This window comes from Podarcis erhardii (genome assembly GCF_964252035.2).
Source record: "Podarcis erhardii genome assembly, chromosome: 15".
NCBI lineage: Eukaryota > Metazoa > Chordata > Lepidosauria > Squamata > Lacertidae > Podarcis > Podarcis erhardii.
The window spans coordinates 35,333,210-35,353,500 of record NC_138505.1 but is presented as its reverse complement, the minus strand read 5'-3'; the positions used below and the strand labels follow the sequence as shown (position 1 = coordinate 35,353,500).

At 47.1% G+C, this 20,291-nt stretch overlaps 1 protein-coding gene across 1 annotated transcript in view; it reads left to right on the top strand.

Moving 5' to 3' along the window:
* Positions 1–20,291, top strand: part of MMP17 (matrix metallopeptidase 17) — a 166,744-nt gene that overhangs the window by 132,212 nt on the left and 14,241 nt on the right. Inside the window, exons 4-6 of the mRNA XM_081842265.1 lie at positions 10,435–10,718; positions 14,165–14,341; positions 15,281–15,380. Coding sequence (XP_081698391.1) covers positions 10,435–10,718; positions 14,165–14,341; positions 15,281–15,380 — 561 coding nt within the window. The remainder of the gene's footprint in view (positions 1–10,434; positions 10,719–14,164; positions 14,342–15,280; positions 15,381–20,291) is intronic.

Genomic DNA, 20,291 nt, shown 5'->3' with positions numbered 1-20,291 from the left:
ACTGAGGAAACTTAACAAAAACAGTGTATGATTTAAGGAGAACAGCAAAAGTCTCGCCTTAAACGTACAGAGTGACATTCAACGAAACATACAGGTGAAAACTTCTCAGAACTGCACAGCCAATCAGAGAGCATGTGCTACCCCAGCAAAGATCATGCTGGTTGCTAAGCAGCACCTCTGCCCACCCTCTTCTTGGCTAAGTGACTTTAACAGAATTAACCCTTAAGCTGCCATATGTCTGGGTTTTCCCAGACACGTCCGGGAATCGCACTGTCAAAATGGTGTTCATGTGGATTTTTAAAGAAAAATGTTGAAAAATCCCCAGAAAGCCCAAAGACTTGGGGGGGGGGGGTTGGGGGAGATATTCCCAAAACAACTCCCCCCCCCCCCGAAAAAAAGCAAGTGGGGGCTTGCTGAGGGGAAATGAGCAGACAAGAGTGAGCTAAAGTTGCTGATAAGGTAAAAAGTAGGTAAAGGACCCCTGGACAGTTAAGCCCAGTCAAAGGCGACTATGGGGTTGTGGCGCTCATCTCGCTTTCAGGCCGAGGGAGCCGGTGTTTGTCCACAGACAGCTTTCCGGGTCATGTGGCCAGCATGACTAAACTGCTTCTGACACAACGGAACACCGTGACAGAAACCAAAGTGCATGGAAACGCCGTTTACTTTCCCGCCATAGTGGTACCTATTTATCTACTTGCACTGGCGTGCTTTCGAACTGCTAGGTTGGCAGGAACTGGGACAGAGCAATGGGATTCGAAGGGATTCGAACCGCCAACCTTCTGATCACAAGCCCAAGAGGCTCAGTGGTTTAGACCACAGCGCCAGCTGCGTCCCCAGAAGTTGCTGGACTAGTGCCCCAAATGGAGATACCTGCCGTGCATCTCTTCTTTCTCCTTGCCTCGCCCTCCGGACCCGATTGTGTACAAACGGTGCCATGGTTAGTGTTGGAGTTTGACCTGGGAGAACAGAGTTCAGATTCCCACTCAGCCTTGAAGCTCCCTGGGTGACCGGTCTCAGCCGGTCCCACTCAGATTCCCACTCAGCCTTGAAGCTCCCCGGTCACCGGTCTCAGCCTAACCTGCTCCTTCTTCTCTCTGCTTGCCATGGAGAAACTGCAAGCAAACAGGCAGCAACAAGGCAGGTGGCTCAAGGCATGGGCGGTGTGCCCCCAACTGGGGCCCAACAGCGCCAACCCCTGATGCTGGATCCAAGATTGGTGGCCCCAAGGAGAACACTCAAACCACTAAGATCCCCCTGCTTCCATCTAAACATTGTTCTGCCCAGAAGTAGAAAACCTCACGCTGAGCTTCTGTTTCAGCTCTCAAGCCAACTCATTTGTTACCACATTATTTCTGAGATACGTACATGAGGAAGCAGCACCCACACCAGCTGGGTAACATATGAATCAGATCTCGGGATGTCAGAGATTTCTATTAAAAATGGGAATGTGGGAGCAGGAATTGCCAGTGTTTGCTTATTCATCCCACAAACCCGAATGGGAATCAATCCAGCGAATATGTCCTCTGCTGTTGCTTTTGGTCCATAATTGGTTTTGTTTCCCTCCTGCTTGCGTTGCGTTTCCTTCGCGCTGAAATGAATAGTGAGGAACAATTTAATGGCAACGTCTTTTACGTCATGTACTTAATTGGGTTACAAAAATTACGCAAGTTGCGTCATTTCGCTCAGTGAGGCGAATGGTATACTTTTTTGGCAGGGGGTGAACTGCAGTGGAATGGAAACAGTGCCACGTGTGACAGATAAAAGGTAGAAAATGGAAAATGCTGTCTTCTTGCATCAGACCTGAGCTTTTTAAGTTGTTCTGGACATCTGTTTTGTTTTGCTTTTTGTCAAATCTCTGAAGTAGCTGGGTGTCCTGAAGGACATACTAAAGAGCTAAGCCAGGTGTGACCAGGTAGCAACACAAAGCAGGGGAGCATGCCTGCCGCTTCACAATTGCATTCCTGTGCGACTCTGGGCCCTCCACAGAGCCTGTTTGTGCCACATCCATGGCAAACCCACCCTCCCAAACATGCCTCATGTCCCAGGGACTAGTGCTGCTCAAGAAGCTGCCATTTTTATTTTATTTTTAATATTTTTATTAAAGTTTTCTTAGTTGACAAAGGTATGCGCAATGTCTCTTTTTTCAAGTTACGTTTTCCATAGGTCACTTTGATTTGTTGAGACATTAGGGTTACATTAGGAAGAAAAGGGGGGGGGAAGAGGTGGAGGGGGGAAAGGCGAGGGGGTGTGGGGTAAGGAGGCGATGTTTCTAATTTGTTTAATGTATGTGTGGGGTTTTGTGTCGGAGTCGTTTGTGCAGGTTCTCTTTGCTATTTGCTTGTGTTCCTTTGGTGGTGAGAGAAATTGGGGTTGGCCTAGGGAGCGGTTGCTTGTTTGTGATTGGCTGTGGTGAACTTTCTTGCGTGAGTGGGGTGGGTGGGTGTTTTTGATTCAGGTTAGCCATACTGATTCATATGCTGTTAGAAGCTGCCATTTTAAGAAAAAGGCAGGTCAGCAGCTGAAGCTGTTTGTCAACATGCCACTGTCAAGTGAGCTGCGGGTGCTTGCCTGCCTTGTGTGACAAGGCCAGGGAGAAGGGCAAGCAGAAGGGGGATTTGCGGAGGCAGAAATCAAGGCCACCAAGTGTTAAAAATTTGTTTGTTGGCACAGAACTCAGAGGCATGGAAGCTGGGAGCTGGGGGCACTGTTATACAGTGGTTTTGTTCCTTCCTCCTGGGCCGTGTTCAGAAAGTGGTGGTGGGGGAGGAGTGTTCAGACCCCTGGGCCCTCACTTGTGGGGTGCCTCAGGGTTCCGTCCTCTCCCCCATGCTTTTTAACATCTATATGAAGCCGCTGGGAGAGATCATCAGGGGGTTTGGGCTGGGTGTCCATCAATATGCAGATGATACCCAGCTCTACCTCTCTTTTAAATCAGAACCAGTGAAGGTGGTGAAGGTCCTGTGTGAGTGCCTGGAGGCGGTTGGAGGATGGATGGCGGCTAATGGATTGAGGTTGAATCCTGACAAGACAGAAGTACTGTTTTGGGGGGACAGGGGGTGGGCTGGTGTGGAGGACTCCCTGGTCCTGAATGGGGTAACTGTGCCCCTGAAGGACCAGGTGCGCAGCCTGGGAGTCATTTTGGACTCACAGCTGTCCATGGAGGCGCAGGTCAATTCTGTATCCAGGGCAGCTGTCTACCAACTCCACCTGGTACGCAGGCTGATTGCCTACCTGCCCGCGGACTGTCTCGCCAGAGTGGTGCATGCTCTAGTTATCTCCCGCTTGGACTACTGCAATGCACTCTACGTGGGGCTACCTTTGAAGGTGACTTGGAAACTACAACTAATCCAGAATGCGGCCCTGTGGAACGCCCTCCCATCAGATGTCAAAGCGATAAATAACTACCTGACATTCAGAAGACATCTTAAGGCAGCCCTGTTCAGGGAAGTTTTTAATCTGTGATATTTTAGTGTATTTTTGGTTTCTATGGAAGCCTCCCAGAGTGGCTGGGGAAACCCAGCCAGATGGGCAGGGTACAAATAATAAATTATTATTATTATTATTAACCCACTGGATCCTGAGGGTGTCAAAAGGCCTGCTGAGATCTTCCAGAAAGGTGTGGGGAGCATCAAGCCCCAGGGCTAAATGTGGCCCTCTGGTTCTCTCTCTGTGGCCCTGGGGACTCTTCCCCCCAGACCATACCCCTCACCAGCCCTGCCTTGCACTCCCCCGAGTTTCTTTTGCCTGGCTGGAATGTGTCCTTGAATTCTTATGGGGTATTCCAGAGCCCGTATAGAGTCCTTAAGTGGGTTCCCTGTCAGTAGGAGAAAATAACAGAGGCCACCCAGAGTACAGTCATACCTCGGGTTGCGAATGTAATCCATGCGGGAGGCATGTTCGCAGCCTGAAGTGCCGCATCTGCGCATGCACGTGACACAATTCGGTGCTTCTGCGCATGCGCGTGATCTCATTTTGAGCTTCTGCGCAATGCACAAGTGCCGAAACCCGGAAGTAACCCATTCCGGTACTTCCAGGTGCAGCATGGTCTGCAACCCGAAAATGCGCAACCCGCAGCGTTCATAACCTGAGGTATGACTGTATATTGAGAAGCAAAGCAGCTAGTAAGCCTGATCTTTATTCAAGGAACTGTTGCAACAGGGTCCCCGCTCACCACATGCAGGAGGGAGGAGACCCCTGAACAATGGTGTGCAAGCTCTCATATACATGTTTGAAATTGCCCACCCTGTAGCCCAAGACCACCACCACTCCCAAAACACCATATATATATCACAGAAGGAGGCATCTACAGCAGAAATCCTGTCTGCCAGGATACCTTATAATGGTCACAGATTGCATTACCTGGGCAGCCTGGCCATTATTTGTGATGGTTAATATTTTAATTCCTGAATCCATGTCACAGGCTCGCCCTTTTCATACACAAATACGCCCTTAAGGCAGGATGTGCAAGCAAAAAAAACAATGGGAAGGCTTTCTCCATTTGCCTCCCTTCCTGCAGAGGAATATTTGAGGTCACTGGGAGAGTCAAAATGGCTCCAGGATTGCTCTCCCATACTATTTCAGGCACTTGATTCATATATTTAGATATGTGTGCATTTATGAATATTTATACTATATTTGAGACCTTAAAACTCTTATAACATCTGGATAGAGAAATGTGTGTGTGTGTGTGTGTGTGTGTGTGTGTGTGTGTGTGTGTGTGTGTAGGAACTAGCCTACTGCACAGAAGTAGGTACATTTCCGAGCACAATTCAAAGTGTTGGTGCTGACCCTTAAAGCGCTTTAAAGCTCTAAACGGCCTCGGTCCTGTATACCTGAAGGAGCGTCTCCACCCCCATTGTTCAGCCCGGACACTGAGGTCCAGCACTGAGGGTCTTCTGGCGGTTCCCTCACTGCGAGAAGTGAGGTTACAGGAAACCAGGCAAAGGGCCTTCTCAGTAGTGGCGCATGCCCTGTGGAATGCCCTCCCTTCAGATGTCAAGGCAATAAACAACTATTTTACTTTTAAAAGAGAACTGAAGGCGGTCCTGTTTAGGGACGTTTTTAATGTCTGATGCTGTATTGTTTTTAATATTCGGTTGGAAGCCGCCCAGATGGGCAGGGTGTAAATAATAAATTATTATTATTATCATCTTATAAGTAACTTCCACACTCATTGCTCCACCTGCTTTTGCCTCTGGCTTCATTCGCCATTGCCGTGTGGCCCCTGGAAGGTTCACCAGGAAGGCGTGTGGCCACCACTGTCGTAAAGAAATAAAAACCTCTAAGTGAGTGGGTTTCATAGAATCATAGAATCATAGAGTTGGAAGAGACCACAAGGGCCATCGAGTCCAACCCCCTGCCAAGCAGGAAACACCATCAGAGCACTCCTGACATATGGTTGTCAAGCCTCTGCTTAAAGACCTACAACCAAGGAGACTCCACCACACTCCTTGGCAGCAAATTCCACTGTCGAACAGCTCTTACTGTCAGGAAGTTCTTCCTAATGTTTAGGTGGAATCTTATTCTTGTAGTTTGGATCCATTGCTCCGTGTCCGCTTCTCTGGAGCAGCAGAAAACAACCCTTCTCCCTCCTCTATGTGACATCCTTTTATATATTTGAACATGGCTATATCACCCCTTAACCTCCTCTTCTCCAGGCTAAACATGCCCAGCTCCCTTAGCCGTTCCTCATAAGGCATCGTTTCCAGGTCTTTGACCATTTTGGTGTGGTGCCCAGAACTGGACACAGTACTCCAGGTGAGGTCTGACCAGAGCAGAATACAGTGGCACTATTACTTCCCTTGATCTAGATGCTATACTCCTATATACTTCCTTTTTATTTTGGATGAGAGACTCTGATCTGCACAGCCCCGCTTTTGAGAAGCTGGACAGTGTGTTCGGTTGGGCAGGGACGTTCACAAACAGCAACAGAAGAAGCCACACGTCACCTGTACAGAGAGATAACTAAGCCTCCGCCATCTTCTCTGTGTCCTGCAGGGATTCATTAGCGAACACGCTTCCAACTAATGAATTTGTCCAATCGGATTCTTAAGGGACTTTGCGCAAATCAACTGCTAACTGGCTCCAGACCCGTGGCACTGGGAGATAACTGGATTTGTCGCCTTCGCTCAGGCCAAATTGAAAGTTGCGGGTTTCTTGAAAAGGACTCACCAGCTCTATCGCAACAAGACCGAGCCTGTGGCATTGGCTGGTACACAAGGGGACTCTCTCAGGCTAATTGCTGCTCTTGTCAGGCAGCAGCTGCACTTGGTTTTGAGAGCGCCACACCGCGTGGCCCCTCCAGAGACCAGGCTCGCTCTCTCCTGCTCTCCTTCTTCACTTCAAATCCTCCACCGCTCTCCGTCTCCCCCCTTTCGTTTCAATCTTAAAGGTCTCAGCAGGAGACTGTTGCCTGTAGATAACCAGTCATTTTTCATTTTTTAAAAAAGAAACAGGGGAAAAAAACCAGGAAAATTACTTCGCTGTATTTCCGACAAGCAAAGTTGCTTCTTGCAGCAAAGAAAAATGGCTCCAGATTCTTCCAGTTGTGGAGAGCTCCAGATTTGATCAAAGAAGCAAAGGGAGGGAGCGAGGCTCAGGGCTTTTTTCAGCCGGGGCTTGCCAGAACTCAGTTCCGGCATCTCTCAGGTGGGCGCCTGTTATGTACTGAGTTGAATAGGATCCAAAATGCAGCAGTCTGATTGGTCCTAGAACAATAGAATCCAAAATGCAGCAGCCTGATTGGTCCCAGAACAATAGGATTCAGAATGCAGCAGTCTGATTGGTCCTAGAACAATGCAGCAGTCTGATTGGTCTGCAGGAGCCACCCAATCCAGCTCCAGATGGAAGTGAATCCACTACCTGATTGGCCTACAGGAGAATTCCGGAATTAGCCAATCACGTGCAGCCCATTGTGTAAATAATGTATATAAAGCAGATACTTTGAGGGGACTTTCATTCCTCCTCACACTATGAGCTGAATAAAGAGCATGAAATCCACTCTCGACTCTGAGTATATTTCAGCGCCATTGCCATTCTAAGAGAACAATAGAGGAGTTCATGGTGTGATCCAGCACTTCTTTTTCCAGAAAAATAGTCCTTAACCCTTTGGGGAAGAGGGACATCCATCTGTTAGGGATGCCAGTTTGCAGGTTTTCTGCGCTGAACAGGGTTGAGCTAGATGTGCTTCAGAGTTTCCTCCCATCTCCGTGGTTCTATAACAATGGCTACAGGTCCCTGAGTTCCTGTCTTTGTCTTTAAATCACAGTAGGGTGTGGCATGGAATTTTAATTGGAGCTGCAGCCTTTAATTAATTCACCGGCTTGATTAATTAAAAACCCTTTAAAGCAAATGAAAAAGCACTCTAATTCATCAGATGACTTTTTTTTTTTCAAAACAAATCTTAATTACTTTAAATGTAAGTGTTTACAAAGGTTGCAGGAAGCAGGGCTCCATTTTAAAAGAGGCAATTTGCCATTCACTGTCACATGGGGGAATGAGGGGTGTGGGTGGGTGGGTGTGGGTGGGTGTTTGTGTGTGGGTGTGTTCACATGCACAATCTTAAAGACACACAAAACATGTGTGTCTCTCTCTTTTTCCTCTTCAAAACTGCACACACATTTATGCAGATTTATTCACTCACTTGAAAGCTCATCAAATTAATCAACTAAGCTTTCTTCAAACAAGCAGCAGACCTACCGTATTTTTTGCTCTATAACACGCACCCGACCATAACACGCACGTAGTTTTTAGAGGAGGAAAACAAGAAAAAAAAATATTCTAAACAAAACAGTGGATGTATGATTTTTGTGGTTCATGCTGTGGCCACAGAAATGTGATCTGACAGTGAGTTTGGAGTAGCCCAATGCAAAAATCCTGAGGATCCTTTGTAACCATGTTTTAAGTGGGGAGGGAAGGAAAAGCACTCAAGGGACAAGGAGCATGCATGGGGTGGGTGGAGAAGGATGCTGCTGATAATGCAGAAGAGGGATATAAGGGGAGAAGGCTCCTCTCCTCTCCCGCTTTGCTCCTTTAAAGAAGCAGGCTCTCTATCCCTCTCTCCTCCCCACTCAGCGGCTCTTCTCCCGCTTTGCTGTTTCAAAGCGAGCCACGGAGGAGGGAAGGAAGGGGAACCATGGATCCTCTGCTCACGACTGCAGCGGATCCCCCCCCCCCGCGACCCGTAGGCATTCCCTCCATAACACGCACAGACATTTCCCCTTACTTTCTAGGAGGAAAAAAGTGAGTGTTATGGTGCAAAAAATACTGTAATTTTAACACTCTCATTCTTGGGATTCTTTCTTTCTTTCTTTTAGTTATTTAAACAGTTTTTGCCCCACTGCTTGGCCAGAAAACCTTCCCAGAGCGGCTTGCAAAAATCAGTAGTAAGACAGTCTCTGCCCTCATTTAAAAAAAAAAAAGTCACAGCATGAAAGGAAAATGGATTGGGAGAGAGGAGGAAATAGGTAAACTTGTGTACCAGTTTTCAGGTACCACATCTTCATTACAAGCTCTTCTAATAACCAATTGGGATCAGAAACTTTTCAAGGAGAGGAGGAGCTAAAAGTGGCTGGTGTCTCAGCAAAGTTGATGAGGTGGCCCTGCTTCCCTTTTTCGCTTCTGCTGCACCCTGATGGAACGACTGGCGCCAGTTGACAGCTGATGATCCTAGCATCTCAGCAGAGCTGCAGGTGTCCCTGCATGCCTTTTCTTCCTTCCTCTGCTACCACCCAGTGGAATGACTGCTGCAAGGTTGTGTATCGGTGGGCAAAGTAAAATAAGTAAACAAATGTGTCATGGTCCCACCTATTCTCAGCAGCCAGAAGCCTCATAGCCAGACACTGGAGAGACCTGTCAGGAGTGAACATGGACCAATGGTATCAAATACAGTGGTACCTCAGGTTCAGTACTTAATTTGCTCTGGGAGTCTGTTCTTAAGCTGAAACGGTTCTTAACCTGAAGCACCACTTTAGCTAATGAGGCCTCCTGCTGCCACTGCACCGCCGGAGCATGATTTCTGTTCTCACCCTGAAGCAAAGTTCTTAACCTGAAGCACTATTTCTGGGTTAGCGGAGTCTGTAACCTGAAGCGTATGTAACCTGAAGCGTATGCAACCTGAAGCGTATGTAACACGAGGTACCACTGTACCATTTGATGGAAAACAGACTTATTAGAAAAACTAACCAATAAACTGAAACTGACATGGGGACAAATAGAAGAAGACGCCTACACCCTGGTGTGGTTCCCCTTCATCACATACACAGCCCAACAAGACAACGACAAGAATCCACCAACAGCATACGAATCAATCTGGCTAACTTGATCCAAACACACACACACACACCCCACTCACACACAAAAGCAAATCTCACTATAGCCAACCAAAGACAACCAACCACAGCCTAGACCACCCTCAACCTCTCTCACCACCAAGGAAATACAACAAGTGAATAGTAAGAGTACACAAAACCCCACACATACAATAAGTAGAAGAATAGAAGCATTGCCACCCGAACCCACCCCACTCACCATTCCTTCCTCCCCCTCTTCCCCCTATTTTCTTCTTAACCTAACACTGTAGGCAACACTAATGTCTCACAACAAATGAAACTGATCTGTAGAAAATGCAGCTTGGGGGGGGGCAGAGAGAGAGAACGCACATTATTTTTGTAAACTAAGAAATCTTCAATAAATAGAATGGTACCTTGGGTTAAGAACTTAATTTGTTCCGGAGGTCCGTTCTTAACCTGAAACTGTTCTTAACCTGAGGTACCACTTTAGCTAATGGGGCCTCCCACTGCCGCCACCGCGTGATTTCTGATCTCATCCTGAAGCAAAGTTCTTAACCCAAGGTACTATTTCTGGGTTAGCGGAGTCTGTAACCTGAAGCGTCTGTAACCCAAGGTACCACTGTACATATATATATATAACAAATGTGTCACGGTCACCCAAAAAAGGGGGCTGTATCCAGGGTTGCTTCCATTGAAAATAACAGACAAGACTAACTTGGGTCCATTAATTTCAGTAGGTCTACCCTGAGTAGCCTGAGTCTAGGACTTGCCGATCAGAAGGTCAGCGGTTCAAATCCCTGCGACGGGGTGAGCTCCTGTTGCTCAGTCCCTGCTCCTGCCCACCTAGCAGTTTGAAAGCATGTCAAAGTGCAAGTAGATAAATAGGTACCGCTGTGGCGGGAAGGTAATTGGCATTTCCGTGCGCTGCTCTGGTTTGCCAGAAGCGGCTTAGTCATGCTGGCCACATGACCCGGAAACTGTACGCCGGCTCCCTTGGCCAATAAAGTGAGATGAGTGCCAAAACACCAGAGTCAGCTACAACTGGACCTAATGGTCAGGGGTCCCCTTACCTTTACCTTACCCTGAGTATAATTTAGTTTGGGGCTGTTCTTTTCTGACCATGGGCCGCCTTTTTCCATCCCAGAGTTCGCACGTTCCCCAAGGAATCTCACCTGGGCCACGACACAGTCCGCGCCCTCATGTACTACGCCCTGAAGGTATGGAGTGACATCACGCCGCTAAATTTCCATGAAGTGGCTGGCAACAATGCCGACATCCAGATTGACTTCTCCAAAACGGACCACAATGACGGGTACCCCTTTGACGGTCCTGGCGGCACAGTCGCCCACGCTTTCTTCCCGGGGGAACACCACACCGCCGGGGACACTCACTTTGACGACGATGAATATTGGACTTTCCGATCATCAGGTACGTCAGGGTAAGAGAGCTGTGGAAATGTGTGTGAGTGCCCTGTTTGCCTCCATGAGCGTCGAGGGAAGAAGGAGGAGGCCAAAGGAGGACGGACCTCTATAGAAAGGGAAAGGCTTCCTTTATACATGTATAAAATGTACAGTGGTACCTCGGGTTAAGTACTTAATTCATTCCGGAGGTCCGTTCTTAACCTGAAACTGTTCTAAACCTGAAGCATCACTTTAGCTAATGGGGCCTCCTGCTGCTGCCGTGCAGCCGGAGCACAATTTCTGTTCTTATCCTGAAGCAAAGTTCTTAACCTGAAGGACTATGTCTGAGTTAGCGGAGTCTGTAACCTGAAGCGTATGCAACCTGAAGCATATGTAACCCGAGGTACCACTGTATAAAATAAGTAACACATGTTGGAAATGTAAAGAAAAAGAAGGAACTTTTTATCACATGTGGTGGGATTGTAAGAAAGTGAAAAGGTTCTGGGAAATTATATATAATGAGATGAAAAAGATGTTGAAATATACATTTATTTTAAAAAAACAGAAGCATTTTTACGTGGCATTGTAGGGGAGGATATTAACAAACAGGTCAGTAAATTGTTTTTATATGCAACAACAGCAGCAATAATATTATTGGCACAAAAATGGAAACAAGAAGAATTACCGACGAAAGAAGAGTGGCAAATGAAGTTAATGGACTATGCGGAATTAGATAAGATGACAGGAAGGATTCAAAACCTGCAGGACCAGAGATTGTTAGAAGACTGGAGTAGATTCTAGAATTATTTGAAAAGCAATTGTAATAAACAGATTACACTAGTAGGATTGCAAGAGGTTTTGTAAGGAGGATTATGCGAAATATTGCAATGAAGACTATGAAGAGTTATTAGTTAAGGACAATTAAAGTAATAGAGAAATTAAGAAATGTAGATTAAGTGACAAAGACTGAAAAATCTTCAGATGCGGTTGATGGAAGTCTAAAACATTGTATAAGATAAGAAAACATGTTAAATGACTGTTGGAAATGATATCACAGCCTAGGACCCTCGTATCTACGGGACCGCCTCTCCCGGTATGCCCCACAGAGAGCCTCAAGGTCCATAAATAGCAACACCCTAGTGGTTCTGGGCCCTAAGGAAGTTAGATTAGCCTCAACCAGAGGCAAGGCCTTTTCATCTCTGGCTCCAGACTGGTGGAACGCTCTGTCTCATGAGACCAGGGCCCTGCAGGAACTGATTTCTTTCCGCAGGGCCTGTAAGACAGAGTTGTTCTGCCTGGCCTTTGGCTTGGAGTCAATCTGATTCCCTCTCCCTCTTTCTTCTTTCATTTTTCTTTTTCCTTTCTCCTCCTGTGATGAGGCTGCATTTTAATATTTTAATGTTTCAATATTTAAATTGTTGTATTTTAATCTTGTTTTTAAGTTGTATTCATTCAACTTGTTTTTATTATTGCTTGTTAGCCGCCCTGAGCCTGGCCTTGGCTGGGGAGGGCGGGGTATAAATAAAATATTATTATTATTATTATTATTATTATTATTATTATTATTATTATTAAGAAAGAAAGAAAGAAAAGAGAAAGGCTTCCAGTGGATCAACTGCTGTAGCAGCAGGAGCAGGTCCAAAGTAAGAGTTGCTGAAGCAGCAGTAGAGCTGTCCAGCCAAGGAGTCGGGCTGGAGATGTTGCACTAGCAGTGTGCTGTTAGTTGGCAGCTTGCAGTTGACAATAAGATTGGGTTCTTTGCAAGCCAAGGCCTGTTGGCAAGGACAGAGAGGGAATAAAATGAGAGTGGCAGGTACTGTAGATGGTGGAAGGACCCCGAGTGAGAAACAGGGAAGTCAGAGGCAGTTTCTCCAGGTAAGAGAGAGGAAAAGAAAGCTCCCAGGTGAGAGCTGGGAGAGGGCCTTCTTGGTAGTGGCGCCTGCCCTGTGGAACACCCTCCCATCAGATATCAAAGAAATAAACTACGATCTGACTTTTAGAAGACATCTGAAGGCAGCCCTGTTTAGGGAAGTTTTTAATGTTTGATTATTATTCTGTTTGGAGCCGCCCAGAGGGGCTGGGGAAACCCAGCCAGATGGGTGGGGTATAAATAAATTTATTATTATTATTATTTATTACTTATAAGTGGGAGGAGGTTGTCATTTTCTGTTTCGTCCAAAGATTTGGGGCAGATAAAAGAAAGTACTTATCATGCACCACATGGTCAAACTATGGAAATCAGTCTGCCAGGAGGTGGTGAAGGCTACCCGCTTAGATGGCATGGACATATTCATGGACTTGGGCAAATTCATGGAGGAGAGGGCTATCAGTGGCTCTTAGAGATGGCAGCTCTGCTCTGCTTGCACAGCTGGAGGCAGCAATGCTTTAAGTACCAGCTGCTGGAAGCCACAGGAGCATAGCTATCAACGTTTCCCTTATTCCGAATAGGATTCCTCGCAAGAAAAGGGAAAAGTTGACAGCTATGCACAGGAGGGGAGCGTTGCTCTTGTGCTCAGATCCTCCTTGCTGGTCTCCCAGGTTATCTGGTTGGCTGCTGTGAGAATAGGATACTGAACTAGGTGGACCATTACCCTGATATAGCAAGCTATTCTTTTTTATTAAAAAAATAATAATTCATGTTACAGTGGTACCTCTGGATGCGAACAGGATCCGTTCTGGAGCCCCGTTTGCATCCTGAGTAGAACGCAGCCCGTGTCTGCGCATGCGCGGGTTGCGATTAGCTGCTTCTGTGGATGCGCTTGACATCATTTTGAGCATCTGTGCATGCGCGAGCGGTGAAACCTGGAAGTAACCTGTTCCGTTACTTCTGGGTCGCCACGGAGCGCAACCTGAAAACACTCAACCTGAAGCATATTTAACCCGAGGTATGACTGTACATGTTAATTGTCACACACATTCAACATTGTACATAACATATAATATATTATTTCTACAAATTCCCCACACCTATAACCACCTCCCCTTTTACCCAAATACCCATGTGACCTCCTTCACCCACATGCATGATATCCAACTTGTTACTTTAAAAAAAGAACAACTCTAATATTGTCTTCATTTTTGTTCATTAGAATGATCATTCATCTATTAAAAACATAGCTTCTTAACTTAATGGGTTCAATCTATACTTATCCAGAGATTTCTAATAGAATGATTTTGTACAATATATTCTTCAACACATTTCCATTTCTTTCTTAATTTTTCTTTTGATTGCATTCTGATTGACGCCGTCATCTTGTTGCTTTTTTCTGTATTCTAGATACCCTGCTGACAATTTCCTCCTCTATATTTAACACTGTTGCATAAACAAACTCGGAGGGAAGGGAAAGAAACTCCACTCTATTGTTTGAAATTGCATATGATTTGCAATGTGTATGCTTGCAAAAGGAAGGGAAGGGCAACCAGTTATACATTTATTTACTTATTTGTGCATCTTTCCCTGCCTGCTTGTTTCAGATACCCATGGGATGGATCTGTTTGCCGTGGCAGTCCACGAGTTTGGCCACGCCATTGGCTTGACCCACATCTCTGCCATAGAGTCGATCATGAGGCCGTACTACCAGGGCCCCGTCGGAGATCCCCTGAAGTATGACCTGCCTTATGATGACAAAGTCCGGATATGGCAACTCTATGGTGAGCCTGGGTCTGTTTGTGCACACACACGTCAAGTTGGTTGGGTGAAGGATTGGTTCTGAGAAACCAGGAGGCATGGCTCGTTTCCCTGCGCAGTGGAGATGTCAGGCGCTTGGAACTATAGGCTGGCAAGTACCATAGAATCATAGAATTGAAGAGTTGGAAGGGACCACGAGGGCTATCTAGTCCAACCCCCTGCAATGCAGGAATCTTTTGTCCTATGTGGGGGTTGAACTCACAACCCAGAGATTAAGAGTCTCATGCTCTACCGACTGAGCTATCCTTGCTGTAGGTGGAGCAGAGGGAATAGCCTGATAGCTATCTTCAATTATGAATGGCCCAGACTGGAGGAGCATAGCAGATCTAGAAGGTTTATATAGCAGCCGGTGGCATGCCATTGGCTCATTGGCATTACCTGACATAGCCAAGAGGATTCCGCACTGATCTGATATTTATACACCACCCTGTTATTTTCAGGTACCTGTTTGATAGACCTCTTTGCTGTTGTGGTCCATGAGTTTGCCCACACTATCGGCTCAACCCAACCCTAAACTGCTTGCAATTCCCTGCTTCAGTCACTAGGAGGTGGTACAGAGAGCAGGCAGAATGCAATCAACACCTCACCAATAGGGCTTGCAGCCTGGGCTCTATGGCATTTGATAGGATAACAAATTTCCTACAGCCTCTGGGTTTTGTTTTGAGTTTTTGCATTTCCTTCTTTTTGCATTTGAAGGGCACCTGCCCCCAGAAAAATTCAGCTGGAGAGCTAGACTCTCCTCAGAACAGGGTTTCATGCTTTTATGGTAAGGCAGGGGACCTGCCAGCCCATGAAAAACTTGGCTGGGCAGTCTGTCTGCTTGCCTGACCTCTCTCTACTTCTGCCCCAAGATGGATAAGCCACCCCTTGCTGGTCTAATTCATCCTTGTCTTTGCATGCAGGGGTCAGGGAGTCTGTGTCCCCAACAGCCAAACCTGAAATATCGAAAACAGAGGACCACCCCATCTTGCCAGACTTACCGGAGAATCGCTCCACTGTTCCGTAAGTTGAGTTCAGGAGTCAACAACCCATCCTCATCTTCTTCGGTGGAAAAGAAGCAAGCGTAGGGCACAGAACTGGAATTCTCAAATCAAACTTTGAGTTTGAAGTACAGGAGTGGGAGTTCCAAAATCCGCATTTGCAAACACTGAAATTCTGAATTTGAATCCCCTCCCAGGGATTGAACCTGGGACCATCTGCACGTAGAGCAGATGTGCTACCACTAAGCTACAGCTCTTCCCGGCTATTCAAGTAGGCTCCCTACATGATGAAGAACCCAGCTCTCATCCTCCTCCTTGAACGATAGAAATCATGTGGGTGGGAGGCAAGAGAAGGAGTGAGCAGGATCACTCAGGAGGCATATGAGCATGGTACGGGAGCCCATTTTGCCTAGAAAGTGAGGTAAAGGTAAGGGTAAAGGGACCCCTGACCATTAGGTCCAGTCGTGACCGACTCTGGGGTTACGGCGCTCATCTCACTTTATTGGCCGAGGGAGCCGGCGTACAGCTTCTGGGTCATGTGGCCAGCATGACTAAGCCGCTTCTGGAGAACCAGAGCAGCGCACAGAAACACTGTTTACCTTCCCGCTGGAGCTGTACCTATTTATCTACTTGCACTTTGACGTGCTTTCGAACTGCTAGGTTGGCAGGAGCAGGGACCGAGCAACGGGAGCTCACCCCGTCATGGGGATTCGAACCGCCGACCTTCTGATCAGCAAGTCCTAGGCTCTGTGGTTTAACCCACAGCGCCACCCACGTCCCACAGAAAGTGAGGTATAAACAAAAGAATTACATCTGAACCCACTTCTCTCCAGCTGATGTGGTATTTGAGTGCCTTCTAGACAAGCCTTCCCCAACTTGGCGCCCTCCAAATGTTTCAGATGACAATTCCCACCAGCCCCAGTCAGCATGGCTAGTGACTAGAGGTGATGAGAGTTGAAGTCCAAAACATCTGGAGGGCTTGGAGGTTGGAGACAACTGCACTGGATAGGCATCCTTTGTATTGATGGTCAGTCTCTGTAGGCTCATGAGCTACTTTTATTCTCCATGCAGTGGTCTGAAAAGGATATGGGTACCTATTGCTGAACTTAGGAAGATTGAAAGCTGGCTTAATATGAGTCAGACCTTTGGTCTATCTAGCTCAATATTGCCCACACTGATTGGCAGTGGCTCCCCAGGGTTTCAGAAAGAAGGCTTCCCCAGCACGAGTTGGAGATGCTGGGGACTGAACCTGAGACCCAAAGCAGGTGCTCTCCCACTGACCTATGGTCCTTCCCCACCCATGCTACTGTTTTGCTACTCTTGTTCTAGACTGGACCGCCATCTCCTGGCTCTTCTTTCCTGGGGGAACCAGAGCCCACCCTTTCAATAACTGACAAAACGAATTGCTCCCCAGCAGGGTGGAGAGAAGTTCAGCTCCCTCTCCATGTCCTCAAGTCACCTTGTATCACAGCAGCTTACTCAGCACGACAGGGAAAACTCGTCCGCCATCACTCTCGGGGGAACTCGCCATACATGAAATTTTAATCGGTGCCCTTCCTCACCTGAAATTTGCACGATCTCTCTGCTCGCACCGTTTCACTTGGTGGCTGAAAGGCTGGCACAGTTTAGAGGGGCTCAAATAAATCTAGGGGGAGGTATTGGTGTTTATTTGCAGGGAGAGGGGTTCAATAAAGGTACAGTGGTACCTTGGGTTACATACACTTCAGGTTATAATACGCTTCAGGTTACAGACTCTGCTAATAGTGCTTCAGGTTAAGAACTTTGCTTCAGGATGAGAACAGAAATCGTGCTCCGGCGGCATGGCGGCAGCAGGAGGCCCCATTAGCTAAAGTGGTGCTTCGGGTTAAGAACAGTTTCAGGTTAAGAACAGACCTCCAGAATGAATTAAGTTCTTAACCCGAGGTACCACTGTACTCGGAAACTTGGGAGGAAGTGATTGTGTCTTCCTGGGTTTCATGATACAGAGGAAAGGGAAAGCTGAGTGTAGTCTGACACGCACTCTGGACTTTAAGAAGGCCAATTTCAAAAAGCTTAAGGAGCTACTGAGTGACACCCTGTAGTCAGAAATACTCAAAGAGAAAGGAGTCCAAGATGGAGGGGAGTTTCTAAATGGAGAAATATTGAAGGCCCTAATGCAGACAGTTCCAACAAGAAAAAAAAAGTGGATCTAAGGAAACCTGTGTGAATGAATAAGGAGCTTACAGATGAGCTAAGAAGGGCATGCATAAGAAGTGGAAGGGGAAATCACAAAGGAGGAGTTTACACAAGTAGCCAACAGTTGCAGGGGAAGGTCAGGCTGGCTAAAGCTCAGAATGAGCTCAGGACTGCAAGAGAGGTTAAAAATATTTTTTAAAGGTTTATTCGTCTATGTCTGAAGCAAAGAGGAAGAACACGCAAAGGGTAGGTCTTCTGCGTGGAGAAGAATGGTAATGGCGTCCACCTGAGGGGTGTCAGAACTGAGTTCCCATGAGTTCTCCCTGGAAAAAAGCCCTGCACAAGCTGGAAGGTGTGCAGAAGAGGGCAACTGAGATGATCAAGGGTCTGGAAACCAAGCCTTAGGAGGAGCTGGGTAGCCATCTTCAAATATCTCAAGGGCTTGGAAGAGGGAACAAGCTTGTTTTCTCCTGCTGTGGAGGGTAGGACTCGAAGCAGTGGCTTCAAGCTACAAGAAAGAAGATTCTGACTAAACATATGGAAAATCTTTCTGACAGCAAGAGCTGTTTGACCGTGGAATGGTTTCCCTTGGGATGTTGTGGGTTCTCTGTCCTTGGAGGTTTTTAAGCAGAGGTTGGATGGCCAACTGTCATGGATGCTTGAGCTGAGATTCCTGCATTGCAGGGAGTTGGACTAGATGACCCTTGGGGTCCATTCCAACTCTACGATTCTATGATTCTTGTGTGTCATGTGGGATTCTCCAAAGATCATAAGAGATAGGGCAATGGAGGCTGGTCTATTGGTGTGAATTGGGCCCTGCCTCAGCAGCCTTAGTTTGCGCCCAACCAGTCTCCTATTACCTGCCTACTTACTTACACCCAGCCAGAGGAACTGAGTTGTACACAACATTGCAGGGGGCCATAGCTGTCAACTTTCAGATTTGAAAATAAGGGATCAGCAGCCTCACCTGTCCCAGGAACAGTCTATGGGATATTTAAGAATCCGGGATAGCAGCAGGAAATGGCGCTGGAATAAGGGAATTTCCCACCAAAAAAAGGGAAGGTTGACAGCTATGCAGGGGGCTGTTGTGCATGTTGTGCTGGGCCCAGGGGTTAACCCAAGCAACGTGGTCCAGGTCCGGTCCCGAATTCAAGGATTCCGTGAGGAGTCAGTCCGACAGGGCCCAGGCAGGAAACCAGGCTAGGTCGGGCGCAGGGTCTCAGGCAGGTTATAGCACACAGCAATGTTGCTCCCGTAACCTGGGGCGGGGTCCAACAGCCTTTTATCTTTGTCGAGGTAACGGCCGGTCCTGATCCCCCAGTGACTCACCTCCCTGTCTCGCCCAAAGGTGAGCACTCCTCCTGCGAGTACTCAGGTCTCTCCTTCTCTCAGACCTGAGTCTCTGCAGCTCGGGAGACGTCGGTGGGTGACTAGTCCCAGAGGCAGCCTCAGCCTCCCCTGACCAAACCGGTAGTGGAGCAGCTGTAAGTGATGGCCCAGCTGAAGGCAACGAGGTAATCCCCACATCTGGAGCCAGGGCAGGCTCAGGCCCCTGACTCGGCCCAGCTGGTGTTTGTTGCAGGGGAACCTGTGCAGACTGGGACTCTTCAGGATCAGGCCCCAGACTTGGTTCAGATGATGCCTGAGGCAAAGGATCCAGTGCGGACCGAGACTCCTCTGCTTCCAAGTCTAAGCCCAAGTCTCAGGCCAGCACACATGTGTGACATCACACACACCTGGCACCAGCACGCGGGGCTCCTCAGAGGGTCACGCCACAGTGCTGAACCTTCAGTAGACATGTGACAATACATGGAGTAGGTTGACAGACGAGAAGGCCAACCTTTGGGAGCTGCCTCCTCCGCCCCCTCAACATTGAGGGAGCCTGGCCCCTTGCCCAGAGATTTCAAGGGGTCTGAAGACACCTCGGTCCCCTGGAGCTGGCCTGTTAGCTTCCTCCTCCTTCATCTCAGTGTTGCCCTTGTAGAACTCAAGGAGGAGAACGCTGACAAAAGTAGAATAAATTGACTCCATCTGCCATTGGCTCTGGCTCCATCTACTGTTGAGGCTCCCTACTTTCTGCCTTACCTGTTTTCAGGGGCACCAGCTGCCATTGGGAAGGGAGCTTGGCAAGGACCCTCCCTGCAGAGGTAGTCCATCAGCACCACCTCAGAATTTTCAGCTGGAAGAAGAACTCCAAAGTATATTTGATCCAGACAAACTCAAACCTTTTCAAATCCCACTGATTTCAGAATTAAATGTGTTGCTAAATCTCTTGCACTGGAACAGATGCGGATCCAAAGGGCGTAAATTAGGTATACAATGTAAAATGTCCAAAGTGGGCCACTCTGCAGCTTCCGGTAGACTAATTAATGCAGCATATTAGAAAAAGCTGAGAGGTGTTTCTCTGGCTCAGATTTGTGGATCTCCGGGACAAAGGATTTTTTATTTTATTTTATTTTTTCAAAAAAAATATTCATTTTATAACACAACTAAACAACACAAACGGAAAAACAAACAATACAAACAAATTCTTGTATTATCCTTATTTTTTCTAAACATTGTTAGATGAGCTTCCCCAAGTCCCCCCATCTGATTTTCATTTTACATCATCTTTAGCAGTTTACATATATCCTAATTTTTAACCATTTTTTATCACGTTTACTTTTACCATAAAAATCTTCACATTTTGTCACGTACAAATAATACTATTTTAAAATACGCTATCTTCTACTTCTAACCCTACAGCCTCTATCCACTT